This window comes from Populus trichocarpa, chromosome 3 (genome assembly GCF_000002775.5).
Source record: "Populus trichocarpa isolate Nisqually-1 chromosome 3, P.trichocarpa_v4.1, whole genome shotgun sequence".
Classification (NCBI taxonomy): Eukaryota; Viridiplantae; Streptophyta; class Magnoliopsida; order Malpighiales; family Salicaceae; genus Populus; species Populus trichocarpa.
This window is the reverse complement of record NC_037287.2, coordinates 19644988-19657166: the sequence shown is the minus strand read 5'-3', so window position 1 is coordinate 19657166 and position 12179 is coordinate 19644988. Positions and strand designations below refer to the sequence as shown.

The 12179-nt window shown below is 34.5% G+C and overlaps 2 protein-coding genes across 2 annotated transcripts; one reads left to right on the top strand and one right to left on the bottom strand.

Annotated features, from left to right (window-relative positions):
* Positions 1 to 744: 744 nt before the first annotated feature.
* On the top strand, positions 745 to 3914 carry LOC7460260 (pentatricopeptide repeat-containing protein At1g80270, mitochondrial). The gene is made up of 3 exons (XM_002303910.4): positions 745 to 859; positions 1280 to 1766; positions 2533 to 3914. Exons 1-3 carry the CDS (start codon positions 822 to 824, stop codon positions 3823 to 3825), a joined length of 1818 nt encoding a protein of 605 aa, XP_002303946.3. The 5' UTR covers positions 745 to 821; the 3' UTR covers positions 3826 to 3914.
* Positions 3915 to 5924: 2010 nt separating this feature from the next.
* On the bottom strand, positions 5925 to 7340 carry LOC7460261 (cytosolic sulfotransferase 15). The gene has a single exon (XM_002304774.3). It carries the CDS (start codon positions 7278 to 7280, stop codon positions 6243 to 6245), a length of 1038 nt encoding a protein of 345 aa, XP_002304810.3. The 5' UTR covers positions 7281 to 7340; the 3' UTR covers positions 5925 to 6242.
* Positions 7341 to 12179: the final 4839 nt, after the last annotated feature.

Genomic DNA, 12179 nt, shown 5'->3' with positions numbered 1-12179 from the left:
TTCTGCGTTTACTTCACGTTGCATATAAATACTTCGTTTGTAGTTGTTAATATTTGTCAATTTTGGTGCAGGAATCGAGTTCATTAATTTCATGTTGATTATGTGGTAAATAACTATTAATTATACCATCAAATCAAAATTTGCACTCGATCAAATCCAGCACAACAAATTATACTGTTCGAGGAGATTCATAAAACATTTTTATACTTATATATTCGTATTCCAACTAAATATTTTTTTTATTTTTTATTTATTTCGAGATACTAATAGATTTTAAAGCCACCTTAAAAACATTTTCAAGATTTTATTAAGATATGGTTGGTTGGTATTAAAATTTCATAGAGTTATAAATGTTTCTCGATTGCTTTTCATGTTCTCTCCTTTTATTCTGGTTTTTGCTTCTTCTTTTTTCCGTTTGATTTTTAAAAAAATTATCAAATTCTTTTAAATACACCGAACTTAAAATCATTCATTTTTTTAATTTCAATTAATACATAAATTAATTCAATAATATTGGTTGTCGTCAAATAAAAAAGTAACCATCTTAAACAATGGCAGTAAAATTAGCTGTCTCGTACCTTTGTGTTAGGAGGTCTCGAGTTCTGACTCCTCCAACTGCCGAGCCTAGGCCTCCAGGCCCATCGCTGCCCCTAATAAAAAAAAGTTGTTCATTAGCTTGGGCTCTGGCTAGGGTAGGGTGCCTATTTCAATCTAGGCTTTATCTGGGCTGAACAGTCGGTGCATCTGGGCCCATTTTACTTTAATAACAGAGGAGGGTTTAAGACTCCATAGTCGCTGCTGCTTTCTCGCTGGGGTTTATTATGTGGTCTCTCCGTCGAGCTTCTGCACACTCTCGCAGGTAACTTTCTCACCCTCTACATAGAAAGAGGTAGTGGGTTTTTGTTTTCAAAGTGATTATGGTCACCATTTCTTGGTTATAATTCTTTTCACGTGGAAAGAACGGATTGCGTGTTTAAGTGTGATTCTTAGTGCCCATTTCTTGTTTCTGTATTTATCATCACAAGAATTGTCATTTCAAGTTTTTTATGAAACTAGGAAAGCATCCACTATAGATTTTGATGTGTTGGTTTGCCTTAAAAGTTCATAAGTAGATTGTTTGTTGGCAAAAGTTATGCCTTTTGTGTAAAATGCTTGTTTTTTTTTAAATTAAAATTGAGAGAAAAGGTAAGCATCTTTAATGTTGTTTATACTTTATGATACATCCCCAATAAAATCTATGTTTTTGTAAGTTATTGATTTATTTCTTGTTTAATGTCAGGATAAATAGGTCTTGGCTTGGATGTTTTAGAGCAAGGACTGCTAAATTGGACCGAATATGTCATTTTGCGAGTGATAGAGCTGGTACATGCACTCTTGAAAATGTGATTTTGGGGAGATATAATTTGTTGAATGAGCTTCACCGTAAGCCACCTATTAGTGAAAAACTATATGTGGGGAGTTGTGGCTACTGTTCTAAGGCTGCTATGGGAAATGACAATGAGAATGATGAAATTGGAGGTGGGTTTTTGGAGTTTGAGACAGGTGGTATGGATGGCATAATTGAAGAGAGCAATGCAGAGGAAGTGGATGAGGAGTCTGGTGATAAAAAGGAAGCTTTAGAGTTATTAAATACAATTACGGAAACTCCAAATATTGTTGATTTTCTTAGTAAGTTTACTGAGGAGGGCAACGAGCTGAGTCGAGGGGAGATTTATTTGATCATGGATCATCTTCGGAAAAAGCAGCTGTATTGGAGGGCATTACAGGTACCGTCTTGATCTTTTTCCTCTGTTAAGATTTGCATTTTGTGAGCCTGCACGCATTTAGCTAAATGTTATAATCTTGCTTGCGCTTTATTGGTGGAGATGCTGCCAGTTTAATCAAGCTTATAGAATTTACTCTCCCATCGTTGTGGACTTAATCATTGCATAGAACCCTAGACACATTTCTCTCCCATTCTATGGGTTATACCCCTCAGATTTCCTGCTATTTTTTTGTGGCATATTAAGGCACTTCTACCTTATCCAAACTAACAAGACTACATTTGCTATCTTCGTTATAGTCACCAACTTCAGATTATTAAAAGTGTGTTTCGAAACGTTAGACTAAGACCTCATGTGAACAGCCAAAAGTGATTGTCAGGACCTCATTTCTGAATCAATTGATTTTTAAAGACTATATTCATTTCTTAATTGGTTAGTACAGCTTGTTTATAAGATTCAATAAAACAAGATGATCTGACAGACAACATAGAAACTAGCTATAAATTTACGTGAATATTCTGGACAAATCAGGTACTGATATTTCCTGTTTGTTTGATAATAACTTAGTGAGGACATGTCTTTTTCTCAATGCATTTCTGTTTTTTATAGCCAGTGTAGAACTCATTTTTCCCATATCTCTTTCATTTTGCCAATTGGCATCAGAATGTTTGTCACCTTTTTCAAGACTTTCCAGTTCTTAGTATGTATCTTCTTCTCATTGAATCAAACAATGCTATGTTCTGATTTAACTTCTTCTGTATCGTTGCAGTTTTCTGAGTGGTTGGAAAGAAGTAAGCAAACTGATTTCACTGAAAGGGACTATGCATGTCATCTTGATTGCATTGCGAAAGTACTGGGGCTTTGGAAGGCAGAGAAGTTTATTGAGAAGATCCCTGAGTCCTTCAGAGGTAAATTAGTTTATCAAACCCTCTTGGCGAGCTGCGTCAGTGTTTTGAATATCAAGAAAGCAGAGTCCGTGTTCCGGAAAATGAGGGACCTAGGGTTGCCAATCACTGTCGAAGCATGTGAACAGATGATAATTATCTACAAGAGGCTGGAGAAGAAAAAAATACCCAATATATTGTTGATGATGAAGGACCAAAATATCAAACCTTCCTTCCTTACATACAAGCTTCTTATTGATGCTAAATGTCAGTTTAATGACACAACGGGGATGGAGAAATTAGTTGAGGCTATGAGGAATGAAGGCATGGAACTTGACGTCTTTGCTCTAGCTGTCATAGCAAGGCACTACATAAGTGTGGGATTAAAAGATAAAGCTGACCTCATCTTGAAGCAAATTGAAAAAAGAAAACAGAAGGGTGGAGGTCTTGGAGCTCGTAGATCATTGCTTTCCCTCTATGCTTCTCTTGGAAATGCTGATGAGGTGGGTAGAATTTGGAAGGAATGCAAAGCAGATCCCAAGCAGAGTGAGTGCATAGCTGCCATACGAGCCTGGGGCAAGTTGGGCAAAGTGGAAGAAGCAGAAGCAGTCTCAGAGATGATGCTTCAGACATGGAAGAATCCCACATTTGGATATTACACCTCTCTTCTGAATGTTTACATAGACAACAACTTAACCAGTAAGGGCAAGGATCTGGTAGAACAGATGGGTGATATTGGGTCGTGGGCTGGCCCATTGACCTGGGATGCACTAGTGAGGCTTTATATCAAATCTGGTGATGTTGAGAAAGCGCATTCAATTTTGCTAAAGGTAGCTAGGATGAAGAGGAAGAGGCCTTTGTACACAACATGCATCGCTGTCATGGAGCATTATGCAAAACGAGGCGATATACATAACACAGAGAAGTTGTTCCAGAGTATGAGGGAGCTAGGGTATACAGCACGCTTTAAACCATTTGAGATTCTGGTCGATGCTTACATCAACGCGAAAACTCCAATCTATGGGTTGCGAGCGAGGATGAAGGCAGATAACCTATACCCTAAAAAAGAATTTGCTGGAAAAATGGCATTAGTTGATTGTTTCAGAGGGCTGAATTATCAAATCTGCTTGATTAAGAGCTCCATTGTTCCAGATGTAGCTGTATCATTCCCAAGTTAATATGTACACAATTTGTAAGGTAAGGATGCTGGAATGGTTTAGGATCATGGCATTTTAGTGATCTGTAAATGTAAGAGGATTATTTTAAACCCTCCCATGTCTCTCTCCATAGGTCCCAAAGAATCCTCCCATCGTCCCATTGTTGAAGCAACTTGACTAGACTGCGAGAAGCGGTCCTCGCTACTCTTTTGACTTCCTTTAACCGCTAGTAATATGTTTTCTAATAACATTTAATATGATAATCTTGAAATTGAGAATGTCATTAAAATAAACCAAGTCAAGCCAAATCCACCAGGTTTTTCTTGCATCTCTCTTTCTAGGTGTTGCCTCGTGGAAGAACTGAGATAATTGGCCCAATCACCCACCTGACCTTTCCTGAGAAAGGAGGTGTTTGCATGATTTTGCAAGTAGTTGCCACTCTAGTTGACCACTAAATCCTTCAAATTATTTAAACTGCATAGCGTTTCTTTTTCTTGAATCACACCTTGTGTTTCTTCATCTATTGAAAAAGGGTACCCTATAAACTCAGCCACCCTCTTCAAGGGCGAGAGTGTGTCTTCCTTCAAGTTTTCCTACATAAAAAATTGACACTCTGGGGATTCTTCAAGCTATCTTTTCAAAACCCTTGTACATGCCCCAAAACGAAACTGTGGGGGTTGCAGATTATCTTGATAGGTTATCCAGATTTGATCGGTCAATATTCATCTGAATATCCATATCCATCGGATTCGGACAAAAATCCGCTTGGACTAGGCTTCAGGTAAGCAGACCGACCCCACCAGGCCAAGTTTAATACTATGCCCGCAACTTCTCTCTCGTAGAACGACTCAAAAATACTCCTCATCCAGCTTCTCTGGTTCACCTTCAACATTGGAAAAATGAAACCAGGATGCCACCACGTTAAAAGGGTTACGATAAATGTAAACTTCACGACAATTAGACTTCTTGATGGATTCGGGCAATGATGAATAGGGAATGTGAGCAGCGAAAAGCCTTGGAGATGTAGACGGAGTAGTGCTAGTACTGATATATAAGATAAGGGGAAGTTCCTTCTTGGTCGAAGAGATCAAGCTCAATAAAGGGCACGAGCTTTGTGAGTGCTCGAAGTAAGTCAAGGTTTATCTGAGGAAGGATAGCGAGAACGATTGACAATGGAAAATATCAAGGTCATTAGCCAAGATCGGAGCCAGATTTTGGGAAGGAGGCAAGTGTGAACATCCTAGTCATGAAATTGGAACCTACTAAATTATCTGATTAAGATTAATATAAAGATAGTTATTTATAAAATATTTAAGATTATTAATCATGAATAATATTATTTAATTATTATGTTTAAAATAAAAATAATTGAAGTTAATTAATTTTAAAATATTTAAAATAATTTTTATTTTTGAAATAAAATAAGCAGTCTTTCATGTAAATAAACAAAGCTAATGTACTTTTAAACTACTTTTATAAAAATTATCTTTAATTCTGAAAATTAAAATTAAGTAGTTGATTCTTAAAATCATTATTAAATAACTACTTGATGATTTGCTATAAAATAATGGAGTAAAAACTATAACAGTAAAGCAATAAGCATGCTATGATTCGTACTATATATATATATATATATATATGCAGACGTCCCCAAAGCAATTTGAACCAATCGTACTTGGCTCATCGATCTTCTTTGTAATAAAATCCCAACCACTTTTAGCAATATTATTGATTATCAGCTGTCAGCTTCCAGGCAATCTTATCTTTCATTACAGGAGAAGGATAAACTAAGCCACTGTCAAGATAAAAAACAATTAATAAAGGTTGAAACTTGAAACTAGATCAAAGTAAAGGTTTAGATCCATGTCAGCAAAACAGGAAAACTCAAGAACTTTCATAACAGCAAAAATCAACGAAACTACTAGAGAAATTGCAACCCATGTTTTGCAAGCGAGTCAGCCATAGAATTAGCTTTTCTAAGATTGTGACTAAAAGAAATGTTGCCTAGCCTAGAAGAAAACCTGAAAACCTTAGCAAAATGATGCTGAAACTTTCAAGGTCTGGAATTGGGATCGTTCAACCCACTCACCGTAGAAGAAGAATCAAACTCAACTAAAAAGTTAATCCCAATAATATCAACTTTATTTATTGCAATCACACTTAGGTTAATAACATGAACATCTCTTGTAAATAAATTATAGTTCAATTGACATTTGTATTCTTATTCTCTCCATATCTCTGTAGCTCGAATTTCTTCTTTATAACAGAAGAAGAAGAAGAAGCTGCAGCAGCAGCAGCTTGGACACCTCCTTTTCATCATAAACACCTTCACCTTCATCATATTTTTTTTATCGCATGCATTTTTATTTGTTTTTTTTGATAAAATTAAAAAGTAAGAGCACAAATGCCAATTTTGAAGTAACATAACTTGCCCCTAGCTAAGGAAACACTTTGAATTCAATACCAGATCCACCCAACTTTTCCTCTATTAATTGAGATAATTGCTTCACCATTGAAGGAGACAGATAATTCACCCAATCTCCGACTTCAGCTTTCCTAAACAAGTGCTTATTTTCGAAGTTCGTAATAGACCTTCCAGATTTGTTAACTTCTAAATTCTTCATCTTCTCAAAGCTACAAAGGCTGGCTATCTTTTCCACTACACCTTCCTTTTCTTCTTCCATTGAAAAAGGGCAGCCAAGAAATTTGGCAATCTTCTTCAAGTAAAACGTAACATCTGCTTTCATGTCCTCATACTTCAAGAACAACACCTTGTCTTGTCTCTCCAAGCTTTCCTTCCAGTATCCCAACATATGGTCCCAGAAGGGACCGAACCCTACAACCCCTTCGCAATACATTTTGAAGGTTTCCTCTAGTAACAGTGGAGGAACAGTTTCTGATCTCAGCTTGTTGCTGAAAGTCCATGAGGAAATAAAAGTGTCAAAAGGGTTTCTACAGATATAAATAATCCGGCAATTAGACTTCTTGATGGAGTCTTGAAGTGAAGCAAATGGAATGTGGGTGGCAAAAAGTCTAGGATCAGGGAGTTTCGAGAGGTCAGGAACTTGCTTGTCTGCATAAAGCTTGTACTCAAAGAAAGGTGCAAGATCGTGAGGATTAGAGACGAGCAAAGGGTGGTCATTACTAGAGATTGCAAATTTCTTGCGATTCAAGATGGCAAAAGATAGGGCTTTGAGCCAGGTAGTTCCTGATTTAGGTATTGATGCTAGGATAACATCAGTGTCTCTTGGTTCAAAGTGTTTTTGAAAAGAGATTATCGCTTGGATTTCTTTTGGTTGGCACCAAAACCCTTTGTATTTATAGAGGCATGCAGTTCTCCAACCCTTCTCTCTTGGGAGTGAAAGCAGCAATTCCTTGCACTCATTGGTTAATCTCTCTAAATCCTCTCCATTGTCATTTGCTTGATTCTTTGTGAAATGGTTGAGAACCATGGAAGTTGTAGTAGAGGCAGGCATGGTGCTTGATTTCAGATACTAAGGGGTGGCGTGAAACACTAGCTTCTATACACCAACTTATATAATTCTTGCATATCATATAGCATTTATGATTTTGGTAGAGAAAATGTGAAACATGTTAAGAATGTGGTCAGCCTTCAGCACTGTGTTGTCGGCTACCTTCACGTTCTAAAAAGGTGCAAACGCAAGCATCCTTTGTTCTTTTATGCAATGGTTGCAAATTATGGCTACGTGTTGAAACTTTATGAATTGAATGGAAAGATTTTAATGAATATTTTAAATTATTTTGAGTATTAATAATTAAATTTTAAATATAATTTAATATTTAAAAATAGTATAAAATTAATTCAGAGGTTAACCTCTTTAATTTACTACACTAATTAAAAAAGAGAAATTAAAATTAAAATTATTTTTTTCAAAATACTCAATTTTTTTTCTTTCTTTTTTGTTTGATTGATATCTTTGATAGAATAAGTTGAAGACGTTTTTTTTTTTCTGTAATAGTTCATATAATTTATCCTTTGTATGCTCTGCATTTATTTGCGATTCCCTAACAAGAAAAAAAAAATGGAATTTAAGTTATAAACTAAAGGTTATGTTTGGTATGGGAGAAAAGAGGGTGAAATCTTGACCTTATAATTTTTCACCTTTCTTCTCCTTATTTGTTACCTAAAAAATTGAACGGAGAAAAATTATGAAGGGTTATTTTAATACCAAACCCCAGCAGCGATGGTAAGTTTGAAAAATTATGAAGGGTTAAATTAATACTAAACCCCAAAAGCGAGGGTAAGTTTTACCCATAGTTATTAAACCCGGCCAGGGATTGACCCGGCCAAGGGGCCGGGTCCCGGGTTTCATGGGTCAAGCCGGGTCCCGGGTTTCATGGGTCAACCCGGGTCAACTCGGGTCAACCCGGAAAAATTAAAAAAAAATTAAAGTTTTAATATTTCATATGAAAAAAGCCATGTAAATATAGATTATACATATTATGAAGTTTAAAAGAATATTTTAAAAAGTTTTTTATCCTACATTAAAAAGATATTATGTTAAGCTTTTAAGTTAAAGTATTTAAACTAAAAAAGTTTTTTATCCTACATTGAAAAAACATAACTTTTTTCTTGGAAACATAGAGTATATATACTAATGAGTTTCAAATCCCACATTGAAAAGATAATATATTATCCTTTTAAGTTGAAGTATTTAAACCAAAAGATTTTTATCCCACATTGAAAAAACTATGATTTTTTTCTTGGGAACATAGAGTATATATACTAATGGGTTTCAAATCCCACATTGAAAAAACATGATTTTTTTCATGGGAACATAGAGTATATATATGAAAGGGCTTCAAATCCCACATTGAAAAGATACTATGTTATCCTTTTAAGTTGAAGTATTTAAACCAAAAGGTTTTTTATCCCACATTGAAAAAACATGGTTTTTTTCATGGGAACATAGTGTATATATATGAAAGGGCTTCAAATCTCATATTGAAAAGATATTATGTTATCCTTTTAAGTTGAAATATTTAAACCAAAAGGTTTTTATCCCACATTGAAAAAACATGGTTTTTTTCCATTCATGGAAACATAGAGTATATATACTAATGAGTTTCAAATCCCACATTTGAGGAAAAAAAAAAAAACCGGGTCTCGTCCGGGTTTGCCCGGGTCACCCGGGTTCCGGGTCGACCCGGCGGGTCGACCCGGGTTTGGCCCGGCTGTTGGCATAGCCGGTCTTTTATTAAACCCGGACCGGTCCGGCCACCGGGTCGACCGGGTCCCGGGTCGACCCGCCGGGCCGGACCGGGTTTAATAACTGTGGTTTTACCCTTCAAGCATGAGGAGTAAGAATTTATTGAAGGGGAAAATTTTGATTTTTATGCATTTTTCTATTTTTTAAAAAACTTAAAAACAATTATTTTTTACTTCCACTTTTCATTCTGGAACAGAAACATATATTTATTAATTATTTATAATTTTGCTTACCTCTTAAAATTTATTCTATTTACATTCGAATTAATTTACTCCTATTCATAATTTTCCAACTTTCACCAAACATTTTTAAAACTTCACCCTTTTAATATTTTTACAACCTTAACACTCCATCCTTAATTATATCTTACCTCTTTAACATCTTTAAAATTCCCCACCTTTTGCCAAACACAACCTAAGATCCTTTGATACAAAGAATCTAGCTATTACTTTAACAAGTAGTAGGTGGAAGTCTTGTCAAGCCAATAATGATTAGCATTCTCATCTGTTTTTGTAACAATGAAGAATGCCCATTTTAGATCAAATAAAAAACAGAGAAGGTATGGACTTAAAAGAATTAGGTTGGTCGACATGCCGTCAAAGAGAGCATGCTCTTCACTGTCCCCTTCGCCGACAGTTAGAAATGGCAATCAAAATAATTTCCATGTCTCTACTTTCTGTCGAGCTTGGATCATTTCTCAAAGTGAAGATCAGTTCATTAATTTCCTGTCTGTTAAGATGATAGATTTGACTTGTTTGTTCAATGAATCTATTTCGAGGAGAGAAATAATTTAAAGCTGGAAGAACAAATCATAATTAATGGATCACACCAAAGTGATTTTGATATTTCTATATATCTACATTTAAAAATAATAATAAAGAGAAATGTTTTTCGAAGAAGCATATTTCTTTTATTCCCAAAAACCTATTGGGTTTTATACGAACTCTATCTACAAAATTTATCATTATCTATTCATAATGATTGTGTTTATCTAAAACAACTTGATATGATTACATTTAATTAAAAATATAAGCTTATCATGATATTATTTCCATCAATTATTATAATTATCAATATCTCTTATAACCAGTAAGAAGAAAATTGCTGTAGAGAGAGAGAAACAAAGAAAGAAATAGGTACTTTATAAATCAAACAGGACTAAACAAAACAATGTCCTATTAAACCACAAAGTCATAACAAAAACCAAACTTTGAAATTAAAACAAACTGAAACCAAGAAAATAGATCTGCTTCTCAATGAACTCATGAATACTTTGCCAAATGATTTGAGACATGATTCCTCTTTCTAAGAATATGAGTAAAGTTCATAATAAAAAGGATAATACAAGAATTTGAAATGTCAATGAATCCACCTTGTAATCGTCATGGTCTCATGATATTGCGACTCTTAATCCATGCAATGACATTATATGAATCAAACTCACTATACAATCCATGGAATGACTATCAAACTATTAGTATTAATAAACTTATTATCCATCTATAATTCCCATTATTATACCTTAATTGCTAGAAATATAAAGTTCATTCATGCATTTCATTTCCATTTGACCCCTTTGTTATAGTGGTCATAACCTATTTTTTCACCCTAATATTATTTGTGTATTTTTTCTTATTTTATTTTAAAAAAATTAACATTTTAAATTCAAAAATATTTTCAGCACACAAGGAAATAAGCCTTAAATCACAGAAGATCAATAAGCTAGAAGAATAGCTAGATTAGGACTTTTTGATAAGATAGGTTGATGAAAAACTTGATTTGAAGCAAAAGTTTAAGTTTGAAATCCTAATTGACTAAAATTAAAAGAATTAGATAAGTCTAAAAACTTAATCAAATTTTTGATGGGTTTAATTGATATAATTAAAAATTTAATTAAAACAAAATTGAGTTTAAAAGTCAATTTGGCTAAATTAGATGAATTGAATAAATTCAAGGACTTAATTAAACTTCTAATGGGTGTTAAATATTCAATCAAGGTCAATTTGCAAGGATTGAAAGATTAAGGACTTAATCGAAGCTTGGAGGAGGCAAATTCTTGCAATCAGGGCTTAATTAAAAGAAATTTAAAGTTTGAAGGCTGATTGAGGGTCTAATTAAATAATTTCATGACCATGGACCAACTTGCAAAAAACACGTGTTAAAGATTGAAATTGATGAAATTAGGGGTCAAATTAAGGAAAATTAAAAGTTTGATAGTCATCTGGGTGTCTAGTTGAACAAATTAAAAACTAAGAACAAAATTGTAAAAGGCGCTCAAATTTAGAGCTAACAATTAAGTTTGACAGGGATGAAATTGCATTAAATTAGGAGTTCAGGAGGAAATTACGAGTAAAATTAAAATAAATTAGAAGATTAGGGATTAAATTGAAATTTTTCAAATCCTAAATTAAAACCCTAATTTGCAGGGTTTAGCCTAGATGACGCGTCATTCAGCTACTGTGTATCTTCTCCTTTGACAATATTTGCTAATCGAGTAGACATCTTCAGGTAAATGAATGTGGTGTTTCCAACTATCCAAGGTCTCCAAACACCACCATGTGATAAAGGGGAAATACAGGGGAAGGGGGTTCCCCTTTACAAGGTTGTGCCACCTTTACTTGATGTTTATACCTCACTTGCCACATGGAAGTCATCAACTTCTTTTCCCAAGTCAGCCTTGATTGTTTTAGAGAAATTCAACAATATTGCCTCCAACTTTGAATTAATGGTAAGGAAGCTACAGACCACCAAACAAAGTGTGGTTTGATCCTAGTTGGAGAATAACACTTCCTTTATAATTCTATGGTTTGTTTTACTCCAACAACCTCTTATTGTCAATGATTAATTCATAGAACATGTACCGCTACTTTTGTCAAGCTTTAACTACTAAGTTCTCAACCCTTTCTAGAAGCTCTCTATGGTTTGTTAGGCATCAAGAGACAAGGAAAACAAAAAGGAAGAAATAAAAAAAAAATATCTCCTAATAGATTGGAAAAAAAAGATCCTCTATAACCTAGTTTTGAAAAACCACCCCAAAATTCACAAATAATTTCACAACCACCTATCATAGGAGACTATAAAAAAGTAAGGAAAATCACCAGAAGAGGGGGTAGAGAGGGGCAAAAAAAAGGAAAAAAAAAAGAG